Below are 19,707 nucleotides of genomic sequence, written 5' to 3'. Positions count from 1 at the left end.
TTTGCAACGTCACAAATAGATGGGGCCAATCTTCAGTCAGATGTGAATGTGTAATCTAACATTTTCACTAAGAATAATGGACAAAAGGATACAAATACAAATACAATTTATTGAAATGTGAACCAAAAGTTAATCAAATGTTTTAAATAAAAAGCCCATATGGACAGAAGGTGTAAAACTATTAAATGTATAAGTGAACACATTTAGTCAAATAAAGTGACAGACTAGGCCTGTGCAGTTGGTATCAGCTTTGCCCAGCATGAGCTTCTCCATCAGGCCTGGTCCTCCTCGCTGAGGAAAGACCCTCAGTCCTCTCCAAACCAACAGACAGGACGTCCATCATACGGAGGTTTCTCCCTGAAGTCTCTGCAGCTCTCTGGACACCACGCTGTCTCAATCCGTCCACACTGAATATGAGAGGGGGAAAATGAAAATAATAAATGCTTTAGACAATAAGAAATATAAAGTTGACTGTTGAGTTGCTCAGTTTTTTTAGATTGTCAATACTATTACTGTATAACTAATGTTAAGAGGCACATTCAAATAAAGATTGGTCTTTAAATACATGTTGTCTTTTGAATTGTTTGTCTAAAGTCAAGGATCTAGAACTGGTACTTAGTTTTAATGATACAGTCTGGTTATTATGCTGTTTGGAGGAGGCATCACAGGTAAGAGCACTGTTCTGTCCTTGATATGTGTTTTTGGTGTATATCTGTCATGTATGTGTTTCTTGGCTGTGTTTTGGCACCACCTTGTGGTGGTTGGTTGACACTGCTGCTTGCTAGTGGTTTATTCGATTCCTGTTACTACTAGGAGAACAAACTTGTTTGTTTCCGAGTGTGCGCCACGTGTAGCTTGGGTTGTTTTCATGAATGTGCTTCATATTTCCCGCTGGTTCACGCATCGTCTGTGAGTGTTATTATCCGACAGGCTGTGGCTTAATGGGAATATGTTGTATGTACAATTGTTATGTTCGTAGGAATGCAGTGAGTATTCCTTGCGGCTAAGCTACTAGCGGCTAGGCTGATTAGCTTCTCAGTTTGTGCGCCGTAGCTCATTGTGTGAAGTATTGTGTTTAGTTTAGCTCGTCAGTCGGGCAGTCACTAATAAACTGTTATGTCTGTATTGTCTTTACAGTTTCACCAAGTAAAGAGACTTCAGTAAAACTGACAACTGCGCTGGAGTTTTCTTTCAAACGGTTTAACTGGATGGATGGCTCAGTGCTAGTGAGACCCTTACCCCCTAAACGCACCAGGAGCGTCTGCGCCACGTTACCTTGCGGCTGCGCCACGCTGCGACCTCCTCCTGCGACCTAACACACCAGGCGCGTTTCAAAACGTTGCGGAAGCGGAGCGTCGTGTGTGCAGCCTCGCAGTTCTTAATTAACTTTAAAACATTAATATGTAGTTGTTACCTTCCACTCCACAAACTGCAGCGACTAAAAATCAGGCCTTGTCCTTTCTGATGTTGTCCTTGTAAAAAGCATTGGTTACATCGTATAACATGGTGTGTTTCTCCACTTCCATTATGAACACTTCGTCGTCCATTGTGCGTATCGTAGTGGAGGTGTTGTGATGAAGGAGGGGGGTCTGCTAAATTAGTATATACGCGGGATGGGCCTGGCCCGGATGCTCACCTTTCCACTTCCTGCGAGGGGGGTGCTGCCTGTCCGACCTTACCTTACGGCTGCGCCGCGGCAAAAATAGGATTCATCCTAATTTTAGAGAAGCGCTGCGCCGAGCCGCTTCTGGGACGCGTCTGAGCCGTAACGCGGCGCGTGTGGTGGAATAGCACCCATTGACTAGAGTGGCCGCGATTCTTACGACCGCCGCGGCGCGGCCGTAACGCGGCGCAGACGCTCCTGGTGCGTTTAGGGGGTTACAGTGAAAAGACGGCATTACAGCCAGCTCCGGGGGCGGAGACAGGGTTGCTACGGAGCGACACCAAGAGCTAAGTGGCTAACTCACTGAATATGTACAGCCTTCACGCCAGCTTATCTCTTCATCCACGTTATTAAATTCACAACCCAGCCATTATGGAAGAAAATGACAACATGGATAAAATAAGTGTAAACGCACACTCTGTGCACACACGTGCGTCGCGCTCATCATCCAGCTCAAAGGCTAATTTAGCACTGGCTATGGCTATGGCAAGGGCTGAAGCAGCACAGGCTAGAACTTCACACTCTAATTGGGAAACTCAGCTAAAAGTTGAGCAAGCACAAATTCAAGCTACTCTTGATGCATTAAAGGAAGAACAAGAGAAAGATGCTGCCATAGCTGAAGTAAAAATGTTGCAGGCTGGTTTACTAGAGCTTGATGTTGAAGAAGCCAGCAGAGGCTCTAATCCAGTGTCTCAACACTTTAAGTGCCAGCGCACCGCTGCTTATGTGAGAGAGCAAACCAGCAGCATAGGTGGATCGCCTAGCAAAATTAGTGACATTGTTGCCCCATAGGCCCACACCTAAATGAACCATCACAACATAGTAAAGGAGAGGATGTTAAGTAGACCCTCCAGAAAAATGCGGGCTAAAATCCTTGATTATGCGATCAAACATGCGGGGTTTTATGTGATTTTATGCGGTGAAATTGCGGGAAGTTGCGAAATATGCGGAAAAAATAAATATTGGGCTGTCTTATTTATTTATTCTCTCACACACAACCTGCCACTAATGTTAAACCCCTTTACTATTCAATTAAACACATTCAATGTTTATTTATTGTAAAAGCATTTGGGCTATTTTAATCACACTCTCTCTCTCTCTCTCTCTCTCTCTCTCTCTCACACACACACACACACACACACACACACACACACACACACACACACACACACACACACACACACACACACACACACACACACTTACTTCTCCGCCTCATTCTGTTTTCATTCATTTAATCTTGTAGGCTTCTCACCTCGTTTCTTGTAGCCCTCGAAAGGGTTTTGGAGGTCGATGCCTCGGTGAACGTGAGTTGTTTGGCTTTCTTGTCCGCAGCAGCAGAAAGCATTTTCGAATGTTTGAATGAATCAAAGTGGGTCGTCACCGTCGATGTTCTCTTATGCTCCAACACAGTTGCACGGGGGTGCAGAATAGTTTCCCCCCAGACATCGGGGTACTGCTTTGCCCGGTCTTTAGCAGAAATGTTTGTCGGTAAATGAGATGGATTAGATTTTTTCATCTTGGTGAAGAGAAACTCTCGTGTGAGCTCCACACGTTCACTCTACGGTGTTGTTTACCTTCTGTGATGCGCAAGCTGATGACGTCGCGCATCATCAAGACGAGTTCACTTTTTTTTTTCTCAACTTTGTGTGGAAAAATGCGGGTATTATGCGGCCTTTTGATAAATATGCGGCTTTTTAAAAATATGCGCCATTTTGCTGATTATGCGGTAATTTCTGCGATCGCAGAATCGCGTTTTTCTGGAGGGTCTAGTTAAGCCTACACGTCCTACTCACTTAAAAGCTTTGCTCAAACACAAGCTGCTGTTTCTACCCAAACTACGCCTCACCACACATTAAAGGCTCCTCGACCTGGTACACCGGCATCACCGTGAACTCTCAATAAGTAGTCTCAATTCTCTGCTTATCAGCCTAACCAAGGTACGCCCTATGAAGCCAGTTACCACAACCCTCAAACCACTAACGATCTGGCTAAATATCTTGCCCGCAGTAACTTAGTGACATCAGGCCTCACAACATTCAACGATCAACCAATGAATTATTGGGCTTGGAAAACGTCCTTCCTAAGTGCTATTGCTGGTCTGGATCTGTCTGTTGGAGAAGAACTCGACCTGCTCTGTAAATATCTGGGGAAAGAGTCATCAGATCAGGTGAGGAGAATCAAGGACGTCAACATCAGACACCTCGACGCTGGACTAACGATGGCCTGGGAGAGGCTTGAGGACATATACGGCTCACCTGAGGTTATTGAACAGGCTCTCTTTGAAAAGCTGGAAAGCTTCCCCAAACTGACCAACAATGACCCAAAACGACTCAGAGAGTTAGCAGACCTGCTGTTAGAGCTTGAGGCTGCTAAGAGAGATGGCTCCCTCCCAGGTCTATCATATTTGGATACTTCCAGAGGGGTTAAGCCCATCATCGAAAAACTCCCATACAACATCCAAGAAAAGTGGATATCCTATGGTTCAAGATACAAACGTGATCATCATGTCAGTTTCCCACCTTTCTCTGTCTTTGCAGACTTTGTTCGTACAGAGGCAAAAGCTCGTACTGATCCCAGCTTCAACCTCTCCACAACAGTTCCTATGGAGAAAAATAGTACGTGGGAGAAATCCACGAAGATGCTTGTATCTGTTCACAAGACACAAGTGTCGTCTACTGACAGATATGAAAGCAGAGAGGATGAGAAGCTGACAGACCCAAACAACCATTGTCCTCTACATAAGACACCACACCCTCTGAAGAAATGCAGAAGCTTTAGAGAAAATAGTCTAGAGGAGCGCAAACAGCTCTTAAAGGAACATTTCTTCTGCTTCCGGTGATGCATATGAGGAAATGAACTGCGGTCTGTCTCTCCCAGCATACACGCGGTTTGATTGGCTAGCGCTTGTACTGGCAGATTTGCATAAACGGGATTTGATTGGCTGACGCCTCCGTCGAGGCTTCAAAAGTAGAACATTGCTCTACTTTTGCAGCGAGCACCACGAGAAAAGCTACGCTTTGCTCCCACAATGCAGTTCGGCAAATCGTGACGTCACCCCATTCAAAGTGAATGGGCAGAAGCGTTGAAGCGGCAACGCACGCCACCGTGTGTAGGGGCCGTAAGAGTTCTGTCTTGGTTTCATCCAGCAGACCGCTGTTTGTGAAAGCCAGTGTAAATATTGACGTACAGCACAGCATATAATTACATTTGTGTTACAGGTGGCCCTTCCTTCATGTCCCACTTGCTAGCTAAACGTGCCCCCTTTGCATCGTGCTCATATGACAGTTACCGCAAATATTGCCACTGGTTTCACCACAGGTTAACACTTTAAACTCTTTAACATTAAGTGCTGTTGTTAGCACTGTTATGCGATATGCAAGATTGTTAGTGGCGCTCGCAAGGCTTGCCACTTCCATTTTGGCCCGGCCACTGTGGTGGAATATCTTTTATAATATTGGTCAAAAGATTAAGTTTACTTTTAATATATTTTATTTAGCACTCTGCAGAGTGGATCCAAGCTGTGGCAATAAGGTCTGTTCTGCAGTGATGACATGAGCAAAGAGTCGCCTTTCTTTATACATTTTCATGTGCTATAAAACAAAAAAGAAACATCCTTCTTCGCTAAAGATCTGCAACACGCAGCCTTCTTCTTTTCTTGGCCATCTGCCTCCTATTAAGGTGTGATCTCACAAGTAAACAAGGTCCTTTTGCACATACACAGTTTCTTTTGTCTTTTGCTTAAAAGTTGAATCCCTATAAAGTCAGAGGAGAGAATGATAGTAGTATTTTTCCCAAATACACAACTACAGTACCTGTACCAGGAGAAATCAGAGGTAAAATGTCACATGTGCAGGCAATACTCGCCAGACTCCTTTCACGAAATGTAACAATAGTGTATTTATCTGTTTCGTAACTTCAATTTGTTGTAAACTTGGCCCCTGGGTTTCCACCGAGTTTCATTAAAATCAGGCAAGTAGTTTACCCGTAACTGCTGACAAACAGTTACAGATACACCGAGCTGAAAAGAGAACCTCCTTGGCGGAGATAATGGAAATAACAAATCTCACAGCCCTGTTGGCACGTTTTCTTACAACATCCTTGTCCGCAGGAATAGAGACGCGTGCTGTAACTTTCTCAAGGACATCGATTGCTGATGTAAATCTTCAGTCCTCAGGTTCTGGTGACGTGGGACCAGTTTCAAACGATAGGCTACTCTCAGTGCTTATTGAGTAGATACAAAAGAAAGTAGCAGCAGGATCTCTATCCCTCTGTTTTACTATGCTGCTCTCATGCAGCACACACACCTTCTGAACCGAGGGATGTGTGTTCTGTGACTATCTGCCTGATGGTAGAGCTGTGAAAGGAACTGATGGAAAAACAAAAATGTGTCTTCAGCGCTGAAGAGTGTTGCTACAATCAGAAGGACAGTGTTGGAGTTAAAAGCTGATGTGTGGAAGAGAAAAGGGGGTTTGTGCACAGTGCAGATCCTGTGTTTTGCTTTCCAGTCGTTTTCCATCCGTGATTAGAGGTCACATGTGTTCTCATTGTGTCTCTTTGGGGGACTGTTATTGCTCATTGACACCTGGTCAACATTTCAAAGCACCGCTGAGAGACAAATTGGAATCACACAAGGCAGGGTATGATCATTTAATTTCACCGCGGAAGCATTTTGCAAAGCGATGAATTCATTTCAAGCCACGCTACCAGCAACGACGCAATCCACATTCATCACAAAGTTGCTGTAACATTGTGAGGGCAGGAGCTTTCCATATCAGTGGGTTTTTTTCTCCCACGCTCCACCGGAGGGGTTGAATAAATCTTTGCATATGTGCAGTGGCTCAGCACGGAAAAAACAGACTTAATTCAATTTGGGAATACAGTCTTATTTTAGATATAAATAAATACAAATAAAGTAGTTTGAATAAGCCTCATTTTCACCAGATGCCATATTAAAATGTTGGTCGTACATGATTACAACCAGGCACATTTTTTCAGCAATGGATTCCGATGTATCCACTATATCTGTTATGTCTATTCAGTTCATATAAGTAGAGGTGATTTGCAGGTAGTTAAGAATGAATGATTCTGAAATATATGAAACACTTCCATGCAAGTTATAACTTAGATCAGGGGTGCCCAATAGGTTGATATCGGCAATTAAAATCCCTCCGGTCATATTGTCCAGTGTATTTTTGTTGTTGCCATAAGCACAATTTAAAGTCTATTCAAAATAGACAAGTCGGCACCAGCCATGGATGCCCAAAGTGTGCAACGAGAGGCCTACAGCGGCATAGTGCCTCCGGAGCGCACCAGGACGAAGCGTCGGATCGTTTTTGTTTAGGAAAGATTATATTTCTAATTCAGGTGCCGTACTCATGCCGCCTTTTTACTCAAATCCCCTCGATGTACACACGCCTATTGTTCAGTGCAACTAGGGCGCCACGGCGGTGCGCAGAGTAAAACACACATCACAACACACATCTCCACAAAGACAGATGGAGCATTATTTAACACCAAGAAACTATATCGATAAGATAATGAAATTGCTTTGTTGAAAAAGTTTGAATACATCAAACCCTTTTTTACTATTAACTGTTTATAGTCTCTCGTACATGTCCACATTGTTTAGTTATACAACAGCAATTGAACCAAAAAAAAAAGTTGGAAGCTGCTCTGATGCGCCCTGGGGACCGAACGTTAACTTACTTTGCTGTTGTGCCGATTCTGGCTGGAGAGAGTTAATTGACAGCGATTACATGCTTTGGGTTATGCAGGCTGTAATTTCTCAACAATAGTTTCAATAAATGATTAATCTACACGCCTTGATGATGTCTCCGGACGATGCACCCCTGGCCGACACTATTCAGTTCATTTATAAATACATATATCTGCCATTTTTTTAAACAGGTAGATCATTTCGACCTGGTCATTTTAAGAGTAGTTCACAAGTGGAGAAAGTGTGTTATGTTTTGGTGCATGTAAATGGTCTGTGACTGTGAATGGACTCTCAAAGAAAAAGCTCAATATATCAAGCTTTTTCTTTGAGAGTCCCATATTTGGTTCTTAAAGTTTGACTTTGGGCGCACTTCAGCTAAACCTTTGACACTTTTGATTTAAGACCTGTCAAGTCTTTGGGAGATTCTAGTTATTTTTTTCTGATAACTTCTTATATTCAAATGAATGTGTTTGTCACAAAAAAGAAAAGAAAAATGTAACAAAAAACAGATCGCGTTTAAAATAATCATTCATTATTTCCCGACTAGCATATTATATTGCAAAGATTTGAACAATCCCTGGCAAGTGCAAAGGAGATGAATGTTTGCATGGTGAGTTTAATCACTTTTGATCCTATTATACAAAGTTAAAAGTGATGTGCTACAGAATAATGTGATACTCATGTATTGCTACTTGAGAAGATTAGGATACCTTACAAAGTGTTGCTGCTTCCTCAGCTGCTGTTCTAGTTGGGCATGCATGGCAGTGGCAGTGGCTGCCTTAAATCCCCTCTGATTTAAATTCTGTGTTTCCAGGCAGAAGCAGACGTACTGGCAACTGACGGTACTCATCCAGTTTTACAATGGTTTTATATTCAGCGCACAAGTGTAGCTGAAAGCAGCAGTCAACAAGTCCATGCTGATAACAGATTATTCTGTGTAACAAAATGAAGTGCATATAAATACACAAACACCACTGCTTTTATTTATGGTCTTGAATGTGGAATAGATGAATGTATCACCACTCTTCAGCAGCTGCACAGACAGATAAGGAATTACAAAATGGATAAATGACCTCACTTCCTCTCTCTTCCGCGCTTCTTACTTCTGAAGCTTGTGCCAGTAAGCAGCCGATAAATCAGAAACGGTCACTGTATATAGCAGCAAGTATCTTTAAGGAGTCATTGTATCTGCAATGTCAGTCTTTTATACAGTAAGACAGCAGATATATAACTATAGGAAGAAGCGATAGATCCTGTTGTTGGCCACTTTTGTAGAGATAGTGGTGGCTGCTATAAAAACGGATTCAAGCAACCGCAACAAATCAAATGGAGATGTATACCACTTGTAACGGAGATAGCTACCTGGTTCTGTTTAGGAGAAGATAGTGAGAGGGGAGAAATGCCCATTCATATTTAGCTCTGCCCTTTTCAGAAACGAAAGTGAAATATCTTCAAGAAAGCTCTTGATATTCTCGTGGTATATCTAGCAGAAGATGCCATTTTGATTTGTATGCTGCATGTTTGGTATTGTATTGTGTTATAGTGTGTTGCATTTAATTAGTGCATCGTTAGTGCAAAAGTGTCAATGTGACACTTTAAAAACAAGATTAAAGTCCAACTATCCAGAAAACTTAAAACGGTCTTAGAAGTAGGTGTACATCTTTAGCACAAAGATGTACAGAGGAAAAATAATGTTATCTCATTAACTTAAACAATAAAAAAGGGGGCCTAACACTGAACCCTGAGGCCCACTGAAATGTGCACATATCTTTGTGTACAATCCCAGCCTTTCAGTGAAGCTATCAGTGGCACAGCCCCACCTAGTGTCAGCAGAAAGTATTAAAATAATGATTACAACAAAATGCAAAAAATAAATTAAAAAATATATAAAATATATTTTAAGATCATGTTTAATCATCTGATTCGTCTGTACATTGCTGTTTTAGTATGTGTTCTTCTAATTAGTGTCTACAGTGTGTGCCTATTGAGCTGTTTAGAGCCATGTGGGACAAAACCTGATCCTGCCCCTCCCTCTGACTGTCTAAGTGAACGGTGACTGCAAAAACTACACTGCGCATGCTCAGAGTATTTTCCTATTTAATGTGTGTGGCAAAAAATAATGACCATAGGGGCAAAGTGCTGCCATCCCCACCATACGTCATCTCACATAATTCAGAGCTGATTGGCTGTAAGTACGTGTGCCGCGAAAAGTGTGGTGTGTGAAGAGGAGACGAGAGAGCTGCAGTGAGGCGTCCTAAAACCAGGAAGTAAGCTGCGCATGGCTTCCCTCCACAAAAAAGCAACGAGATTTCTCCATAGGATTTTAGAAAATAGCTCAAAATAAGATCTGTGGGAAACGGAGATGTTAGATAAATGTACGTTTTGTTCAGCCGGATATCCACATGTCCACCCTACTTTTATCATTTTCGAATCAAAAATCTATTGATTAGATTAGATTTATGATAGACTTTTGAAACTACAAGAAGATAAGGAGGACTTTTACAAAAAAGTAATAGAGATTGTTGTCCAGAAGGATAGGCAAATGGACTTAATCTTCAAGTCAAGGTAAGACTGCAATTTTATTGAAAATGGGATCTTACTAAGAGAACAATTCAATATTTAAATGATGAAATTACATTTTTTTGGTATCCTTCTGTTGAACTGTCTGTTTAAAAGTAATTGAAGCATCAGACAAAAAAAGATTTTGAAAATAATATTATATTTTGATTTAATATATTTGTAGACCTGAAGAGTCAGTGCCAGTGCCTCACCAGCCATGAACCTCTCTGCAGAAGCTTATAGACATCTGAGTTTTTTGTGCCCCACCACTTTTGTACATATAGAAACGCCACAGACACTAGGCAGTTTCCCAAACATCAAGGATGAAAGATGATCACATTATCATTCAAACTGTGAACTATACCATCAAGATTGAACAGAGAATATACATACGGCATATTACATATATATATTTCAGTGTGGGTTGTTAATGCCTCGCTATACCACACATGTTATAATCAACAGATCTCTCTCTCTATGACTCTGATGCCTCCCACTCAGTTCGACTCTTTGACTCGCAGCTGCTATCGATCTCCGTGCCACCCTGCCTACTCCAGTTGACCCCTTCCACTTTCTTCTCTCACTCCTCCACATTTCCCGCTCTCTGTATTACTTTTTGCACAATTGCTCTGTCATTGTCTCATTTCCACCTCATTCTCCCTCTTTACTGTCTTTATCTGTATCATTGTCTTGTTCATGTTCCTTTCCATTCCTCCTCCTCTTTCCACCCTCAACAGCCCTCTCACATTGTCTAGCCTCAACCTCTCCTCCTTTCCTCCACCGTTCACACACTTACTGCCCTTCCAGCACATCGCCTTCCGCCTGTTGTTGTATTTCACAAGGATAACTTATGATTTGTGGAAGGAAACAACTTGTAGGCGTCCTAAGGGAGCTCCCTGCTGCTGTGCTTTGTTTTCGGTCTAAAATGAAATGTGGTCCCAGCGCTGGCCTGCACGCTTGGACGCTTGGACATAAATGCCAAGAAAACTTTGTGACAAGAGCAGGGAATTAAAAAAGGATAAAAAGGAAATGAAAGTCAAGGACAAACTGTTTCACAGGAAAGATTGTATTTGTAAGTCAATTCATGCTCATATTTCTAAAAATATATTCCGTGTAGAGTCAACATCTTTATGATAATACAGAAATGATTTGCTGTCCAGGGTTTTCCAGCATCATATTTCCTGGTACATTATAATATCTTAGGCTTTGTAGACATGTACGCTAAAGGTGTTTTGACCCAGAGCCTTTTGCTCCTCTGTGAAACCAGATTCCACTTTGTCTTCTTGGGGCATACACTACTCCACATTTAACAGTAGCCTGAAGACTTTCCTTAGTCAGGGCTGGCTCAGGCTTGCATTGAACCAGCCCCCAGTTATGCTGCTATAGGCTTACACTGTCAGGGGACTTTCTACTTTCATGTCTCTTCTCTTCCTCTATATCTTTATGCACTGATCTCCCAACAGTGCTAACTCAGCTTTCCTGGAGATGTTGTGTCTTCAACCTGGACTGTTATGAGCAGGTTGCCAGAAGCTGGAAGATGGTTGAAATCCACATGGATATATCTTCTTTTTCTTTATTTTTATATATATAAACATAATCTTTTCTAACTTTTGAACTCTCTATGATGTAAATGTATACACATCTTAATCTGAACTCACGACACCTAAGCGTTTGACTTTAATCTCAGAATTCTGAGAAAACTTTTCTGACTTATTCTCTGAATGTTGTCTTATTTTTTTACAAAATGTTGACTTCTCTCACAACTCTTGGACTTTCTCCTCAGAATTCTGACTTTTTGTTGTCAGTGCTCAATAAAAAAGTTCACTTTTGGTCAGATCGTAATAAAAACCCCTAACATGTTGCTTTAATCCTCTTTGGGAGTTTGTCCTTGGGGTCTAAGGACAGAGGGTGTCGTACTGTATACACACTGTAAAGCCATGAGACACATGTGTAACTTGTGATATTGCACTTTTTAAAGACATTGGATTGGTGCATTGACCCTGATTCTGGACCTCCTTCAGGTGGCCGTCAGGGGAAGATGCCGGTGACGGCGCTGGAGGCCTTTGACCTGGAGATGAAGAGTTGGACACGTTACCCCTGCATCCCCAGCCGGAGGGCCTTTTCCTGCTGCGCCACCAATGAGCGCAGTTTCTTCAGCCTGGGGGGCCTCCAGCAACCGGGGCCACACAACTTCTACTCTAGACCTCACTTTGTCAGTACCATGGAGGAGTATGATCTGGATCAGGGTAGGTGTACACCCAAATACTACTTTTTAAGGAAGCACATTGGACATAAAACATATCACTTTTGTATTTACTCAGATTTGGTTTCTGACTGCATTTTGTACAGGTAACTAGTCATTGTTATTAAAGTATCCCCTCCAACTCTGTTCATGATTTATTTTCAGAGATTCTGAAAAAGATGTTTATTCCTTCTTAATGTGTTATTTTGGAAACACGAGGAGAGAGAAGTTGCTTTGAATTCAGCCAGAAATAATTGTTGGTTGGGTTTATAACAATGCACGCAGTTCCAGCCTGGAGCACGTTGCATGGAGTGAGAACATGATCTGTGCTGTGCTCATAATCCACCTAGATGCAGGAAGAGTATGCATGAGATGAGTCTGAACATATCAAAGCTGATGGTCACGCTGAGAGAAAGAGTTCTTTTTTGATGCTCTAGATTTCTGACCAGTCTTAAAAGGTGACTGAACAAATGCATTAATGCAATGTGGGCAATGCCTCCCCTGATTTAGACACAATCAGTTGTTATCTACATATTTGAATGTAGATTTGACTTTAAGTCTGAGTTTGGTTGCACTCTGAAAGTTAAGCAGCCAAAACGATATAAATCATTACCTTGAAAAAAGGATGATTTGTGCTGTGCATAGATACTGTAATAATAATAACATTTGCAGCAAATTGCATTTTAAGCAGCATTAAACAGAACAGAGATCCTCCGTCATAAGATGTCATTATGTCTGTTAACAAGAAACAGATGGGTTTCTGCAGCTCTATGAAACATTTTGAGAAAAATTGAAAATAATTGTGTCCTAATTTGCATTTTTTAATACATTTGAGTTGATTGTTTTGGTTGGCATTTCTGTCACAAGTATGCTATTGGCTAAAGAGTGAATTGACAAAGAGGCCTAGTGATGGCGGAAGAGGTCAAGTGTGGCAGTCTAAACACGCGTTATATTGATGCATACAAAAATATTTCTGTACACAGTACACATGGCAAATCAGCCCTACAGTACGCTGATGTTTCCGTTATGTTTTTATGGTCAGAGCACTGCGCTCAGAGTTCAAATTATTTCAACTTTGACCTCGTTTACCTCGGACCAACTAATCAGATGAAAGCTGTTACATCATGTGAATGCAGCTTAACCTTAGCGCTTAATCTGTCTCTAATTTATCGCTACTTTTGCACCTAAAACATGATAAATAACATTTATTTTCCTTAATCCCCTCTGATAACATTTGTAAAAACTAGCAGAGCAGCACGATTAAAATATTATCCCCATGCTAGTTAGCATAGGGCTACACCACAAGTTATCCGGAAGTCTCTGGTGCAAATGCTCAAAGTAGCACGCAACATTACAATATAAACTGTACAAACTGTATCAACCCTCACCCCCCCGTTCTGTCCAGATCCAAAGTACATTTTAATGAATTAATCTTTTATTTAGCCAGTAGGGACACATTGATATGCAAGATGTGTTCTTTCACGGTGTTCTACACATACAGTACATGCCATACCAGTGATTTCCATAACACATCCCACCTGAGTCAAGGACTATGTCAATCGGCAACATGTTTATTCATGCTTCATATTATAAACCATAATTAACCTTCTGGTTTCTTTAGGGTTCTGTCCTCAGTAGAATATGCTTCAAACTCTTAAGAGACCATCATTATTATTGTTAAATATGTATCATCATACTTGAAATCAATCAACATAAAAAAAAAATCTAGTGGTAATCTTTTCCTCATCCAGCCCTAATATAAAAACTGCTGCTGCTCCCATTGCATGTTCATGGAAATACATGTGTGATGGAAATTCCAAAAGAACAAATATACAAGCTTAAACCAAAGTTGTGTTATTTAATAAAGAGTTATAGCATTTAACAGAATCAAAATTCAACCAGAGACGCAAGTGTATATACTTAAATGAGACTTAATGATACATTTACTACAACAACATGCTTGGTTGAAGATGGCGACAGATAATGCAGTAAGACAATGTGAGAAACTCAGGGCTGGCCGCTCTGCTGGAGCTCTTATTACTGAAGTGCCTGTGGTCAAGCTTTCAGCAGCTTAACATACAGGATACTGTGTGATGATACAAGAGGGTGCTCTGACTCACTGGCATAACTGCACATATGTATGCAGCAGCTGCAGACGCTACAGGTATGCTAACACTGCAGGTACACTGCAGGTATTAATTAGTTCATTAGAGAGGTATAGAGAACTCTGTTTCCTGTAGAAACCATATGTTACACATATGTTCTGAACATAATCTTAAAGAAACGAGCTCTGTTATGAATACAAAATAGTACTATACATTTGAAACTGGCCTACAGCAAAATACCGTATCGGAGTGAACACAGGGGCTTGCAATTTAGCTTACATGACTGACACATAGTCAAATTGTAGCTTCATAGACGGAATTCAGAGCCTAAATACTGTATGATTCAGTCCGTCCTGTCTCAAATTATCCTCAGAAACAGTGATGAGTCATAGTCCTATAGATAGATATATAAATCAATGGCCTTTGTTCAAAGCTCTGTGCAATGAGTCGTGATTCGATTTACAGAAAGCAAACAAAATTGGCACTTGAAGAAAAACAAAGGAAGCTCAGATTATCAGAGAGGTTTCAGAGCAAAATGTGTAGGAGAAGATTTGTTATGATGATTGAGTGGGCTTCTATCTGCAGCATGTGGTGCGTCACCACAATATTAAAACCAATATTTGTAAATATATCAACATCTACAGAAAGGATTGGCCATTTTTTTTTATCACTCTTATGATTCACCGATGATGCAATGACTTGCCTGGCTTTTACATTAACAATTAAACATTCATAGTTTTGTCTGAAATGCAATTTTATTATTTGGAGTTTGTAACAAGGTTCTTTATTAGTCAAACGAACATAGCTACAGTGTAGTTATGCCGATGAAAATCTTGTGTCACAGGCTTCTCCAACAGAGCAACACAAAACACAGATAAACAGAACAAATATAGTCCAAGTAAATAGTAATACAAAAAAAATTGTTTTGAAATAGTGCAATAAGAGTTATTGAAATAGGATGTATAGGTAAATAGATAAATCATTTTAAAATAATTTTTAAGTAGCAGCCAGATGAATATTAGGGATGTTGTTTCAACAGTTCAGGTGTTTAACAGTCTTATTGCCTGTGGGATGAAACTGTCCCTGAGTCTGGTGGTTTTAGTCCGGATGCTGCGGTATCGCCTGCCAGACGGCAGCAGACAGAACAGTTTGTGGCTGGGGTGATGGGGGTCTTTTATAATCCTGAGGGATTTCTTCCTGAGCCGCTGGGAGTAGAGGTCCTCCATGGATGGCAGCTCCGTCCTGGTGATGTGCTGTGCAGCTTTCACCACCCTCTGTAAAGCCTTACGTGTGAGGGCGGTGCAGCTGCCGTACCAGGCCGTGATGCAGCCAGTCAGGATGCTCTCTATGGTGCACCTGTAGAAGGTCAGGATCCTCTCTATGGTGCACCTGTAGAAGGTCAGGATGCTCTCTATGGTGCACCTGTAGAAGGTCAGGATCCTCTCTATGGAGCACCTGTAGAAGGTCAGGATCCTCTCTATGGAGCACCTGTAGAAGGTCAGGATCCTCTCTATGGAGCACCTGTAGAAGGTCAGGATCCTCTCTATGGTGCACCTGTAGAAGGTCAGGATCCTCTCTATGGTGCACCTGTAGAAGGTCAGGATCCTCTCTATGGTGCACCTGTAGAAGGTCAGGATCCTCTCTACGGTGCACCTGTAGAAGTTGCAGAGTATCCTGGAGTCCATGTTGAACCTCCTCAGCCTGCGGACGAAGAACCGCTGTCAAGCTTTTTTGGTGATGGTGGTGGTGTGAAGAGTCCATGTCAGGTGCTCCGTGATGTGGCCAGCGAGGAACCTGAAGCTGCTGACTCTCGACGTAGTCCCATTGATGGCGATGGGGGCGTGTCCCTCTCCCTGCTGCTTCCTGTAATCCACAATCAGCTCCTTTGTTTTGCTGACGTTGAGATGGAGGTTGTTATCCTGGCACCAATATGTCAGGTTTTCGACCTCCTCTCCGTACGCCGTCTCGTCGCCGTCGGTGATCTGACCGATGACGGTCGTGTCGTCAGCAAACTTCACGATGGTGTTGGAACTGTGTGTTGCCACGCAGTCGTGAGTAGGGTTGGGTACCGAGAACCGGTTCCGGTTCGGAACCGGTTCCAACATTTCGGTTCCAACGGCATCATTTAGAAATGTGAATTTCGGTTCCGCTTTTCGATGCCTGAGGAAATGTTTCTCGGCGGCGGGAGGCGTGGAGGCGCTGCGCTGACAGCTCTGGGAGGGGAAAAAAACGTTTTGACCGTTGGTGCTCATCCTAATTTTCGGCCTTGATGTAACAACATTCATAATTAAGTAAATGTAACACCCTTTTCATCCCGGTTACACTTTTCATTTGCCCTGTACGATGGGCGCTGTAAGTGATGAAAATGGGGGATGTTGGCTTATCTGGCGCCCGCAGCTCACAGCCAAAGTGCGAGTGAGCGTGGGAGCGAGCGAGGGAGAAAGGGACGGTGCACCGGTACGCGCTGTTGTTATTAGCATCTGGTGCTAGCTGCTCTAACAGAAGAAGATGTTTCTACAATGATGTGGAGGGAGAGTCCTCTCCAGTCAGACTGAGAGGCTGATAACTTCAGCTCAATGAGGTAAAGGACTCTGAGTGTTTAGATAGTTCACTTTAGTCTAAGTTATCTCAGTGGGTGTCAAACGTTTTGATCACAATTTATGTAAACACATATTTCCAAGGCACTCTTTTATAATTATTGGGATAAAACAGGTTTGAAATCATTCCAATGTATACTATAGGACAGTAAACCAGACATATCGTTTTAAACTGGAGAGATAAAAAAATATGCATAAATAAATAGTGAATACGTTACATGTATTTGTTATTGGCTATGGTAGGTTATTGGTTATGTTCACTTACTTATTTAATTATTCAAATGTAAACCAATCTTTTCATATGTGTTTAGAGTTATACCCCCTAGATCAGGTCTCTAGTAATTCTGCTTAAAGTGCACCAGATTGAAGCATTTTACTTCAAAATGTTCAAACATTTCTTCCCGGTATGCCTGAGAAGGCAGATATGCTTGTTTTTCTCAACAAGAACTGTTTTTAAATGGGGGGGGGGGGGTTCCTTTAAAAGTTGGACTGTTGCACTGTTGTAGCTTCAGTGGTTCTCAGGTTACAGTTACATAGCAGTGAATATAAACAGACTGATTAATGTGAATATTACTTTAAACTAACCTGTGTAAAAGTTTCTCGAATACATGTAATTGTTTTGGTGGAAGAAGCATGTATCATTTTGTTACCCTGCCCCTCAAAGAATCAGAATTGAGAACCGTTAAGAACCGGAATCGAAAAGTAGAATCGGAATCAGAATCGTGGAAATTCAAACGATACCCAGCCCTAGTTGTGAGTGAACAGGGAGTAGAGGAGAGGGCTGAGCACGCAGCCTTGAGGGGCTCCGTGTTTAGGATCAGGGTGGAGGATGTGATGTTTCCCCTGCCTGGGGTCTGCCCGTCAGGAAGTTCAGGATCCAGTCACAGAGGGCACTGTTGAGCCCGAGGTCTCTGAGCTTGATGACCAGCTTGGAGGGCACAATGGTATTGAAGGCTGAACTGTAATCAACGAACAGCATTCTCACATATGTGTTCCTCTGGTCCAGGTGTGAGAGGGCAGTGTGGATGGTGAGGGCTATGGCGTCGTCTGTGGACCTGTTTGCTCTGCAGGGGGTCCAGAGAGTCAGGGAGGGAGGAGGTGATGAAGGTTTTGACTAACCGCTCAAAGCACTTCATGATGATGGAGGTGAGTGCTACTGGGCGGTAGTCGTTGAGGCTGGTGATTGTTGTCTTTTTAGGGACAGGAACGATGGTGGAGTGTTTAAAACATGTGGGGACTACAGACTGCAGCAGGGACCTGTTGAAGATGTCTGTGAACACCTCTGCCAGCTGAACGGCACACACCCTGAGAACACGGCCAGGGAGGCCATCAGGTCCAGGAGCCTTGTGTGGGTTAACCCTTTTAAACGATTTGCACACTGTATAAAACAAAAGGGCAGGGCTCCGGATCCTTCTGTGCCTCCACAGCCTGGCTGCTCTCAAATCGTGCAAAAAAACTGTTCAGCTCATCTGGGAGAGATGCGCACGCAGACACTCCCGCAGCACCCCCCGCTGCTCCTTTGTAGTCTGTCATTGTTCTTAGTCCCGCCCACATGTTCCGGGTGTTACAGCTTTTGAAGTCAGATTCCACCTTGTCTTTGTATTGTCTCTTTGCACTGCTGATAGCTCTCTGGAGTTCATACCTAGAATTCCTGTCATCGTCCAAATCTCCAGCTCTGTGCGCGAGAGTGCACGCTTTCAGTTTGCCTCGCCGTTTATCCAGGGCTTTTGATTAGGGAATGTTCGTACTGAAACCTTCGGTACCACGTCATCGATGCATTTCCCAATATAGCAGATGACCGTGTTCCTGTGTGTGTTGATGTTGTTTTCCCCAAACACTCTCCAATCCGTAGATGCAAAGCAATCCTGCAGAGCTGAGTCTGACTCCTCACTCCATTGCTGTACTGTCCTTGTTATCAGTCTGTCCCATTTAAGTTTCTGCCTGTAAGCAGGCAGCAGCAGCAGTGAGATGTGGTCTGATTTGCCGAAGGGAGGGCGAGGGAGAGCCTTATATCCATGTCGAAAAGGGGAATAAACATGGTCCAGTATGTTCCCCCGCGTGCCGGGCAGCTGATATGTTGGTAGTACTTCGGCAGAACTTTCTTCATGTTGGCGGTATTAAAGTCCCCGGCTACAACGAACGCCGCCTCTGGCCGTGAAGTCTCTGTACTGTCGATAATCCCAAACAGCTGATCAAGTGCCGTGTTATTGTCGGCGAGCGGCGGAATATACACTGCTGTAATCACAACAGATGTGAATTCTCTCGCAGGTGAAAAGCCCGGCATGAGATCATGAGGTGCTCTAAATGAGCGGAACAGTGCGAAGAAATAATCCTCACATCTGTACAGCAGTTCTTATTTATCAAGAGACACACACCGCATCCCTTACTTTCCCCCAAGTTAATTCTCCGGTCCTGGCGAAAAATAGTGAATCCGCACTCGGGATAGCGGGGTGAGCCAAGTCGGTGAGAATGTACACTTTACAGTTCTTAATGTCCCGTTGAAAAGCAATCCGACTTCTGAGTTCATCTATCTTATTTTCAATCGATTGAACATTAGCCAGAAGAATACTCGGAAGAGGGTGTCGGTTTCCTCGTTTTCTCAGTCTAACCTGCCCGGTGCGGGACCCCCGCTTGGTCTTCCTCCTGCGTCTCTCAGGTAGGACAACAGGTAGCCATGGCGAATCTCCATAGTCTGTCGGTGGGCTATTGTCCACAAAGTTTCGGATTTGAAGAAGTTCTTCTCTGCTATATTGTATAGCACAGTTGGTGCGGTCGGCTTGCATGGTGCAAACCATGTTAAAAGCAGACGGCAAAAAGTAAAT

The 19,707-nt window shown here is 42.7% G+C and overlaps 1 protein-coding gene across 2 annotated transcripts in view; it reads left to right on the top strand.

Annotated features, from left to right (window-relative positions):
* klhdc8b (kelch domain containing 8B) overlaps positions 1-19,707 on the top strand; it is a 334,510-nt gene that overhangs the window by 187,671 nt on the left and 127,132 nt on the right. For both annotated transcript variants that reach the window (XM_034086708.2, XM_034086709.2), the window contains one exon: positions 11,963-12,187. In XM_034086708.2, the coding sequence (XP_033942599.1) occupies positions 11,963-12,187 (225 nt within the window). The remainder of the gene's footprint in view (positions 1-11,962; positions 12,188-19,707) is intronic.

The sequence above is a fragment of the Pseudochaenichthys georgianus genome, chromosome 7 (genome assembly GCF_902827115.2).
Source record: "Pseudochaenichthys georgianus chromosome 7, fPseGeo1.2, whole genome shotgun sequence".
Taxonomy (NCBI): Eukaryota; Metazoa; Chordata; class Actinopteri; order Perciformes; family Channichthyidae; genus Pseudochaenichthys; species Pseudochaenichthys georgianus.
The sequence above is the reverse complement of the archived record's forward strand: the minus strand, read 5'-3'. Positions and strand labels throughout refer to the sequence as shown.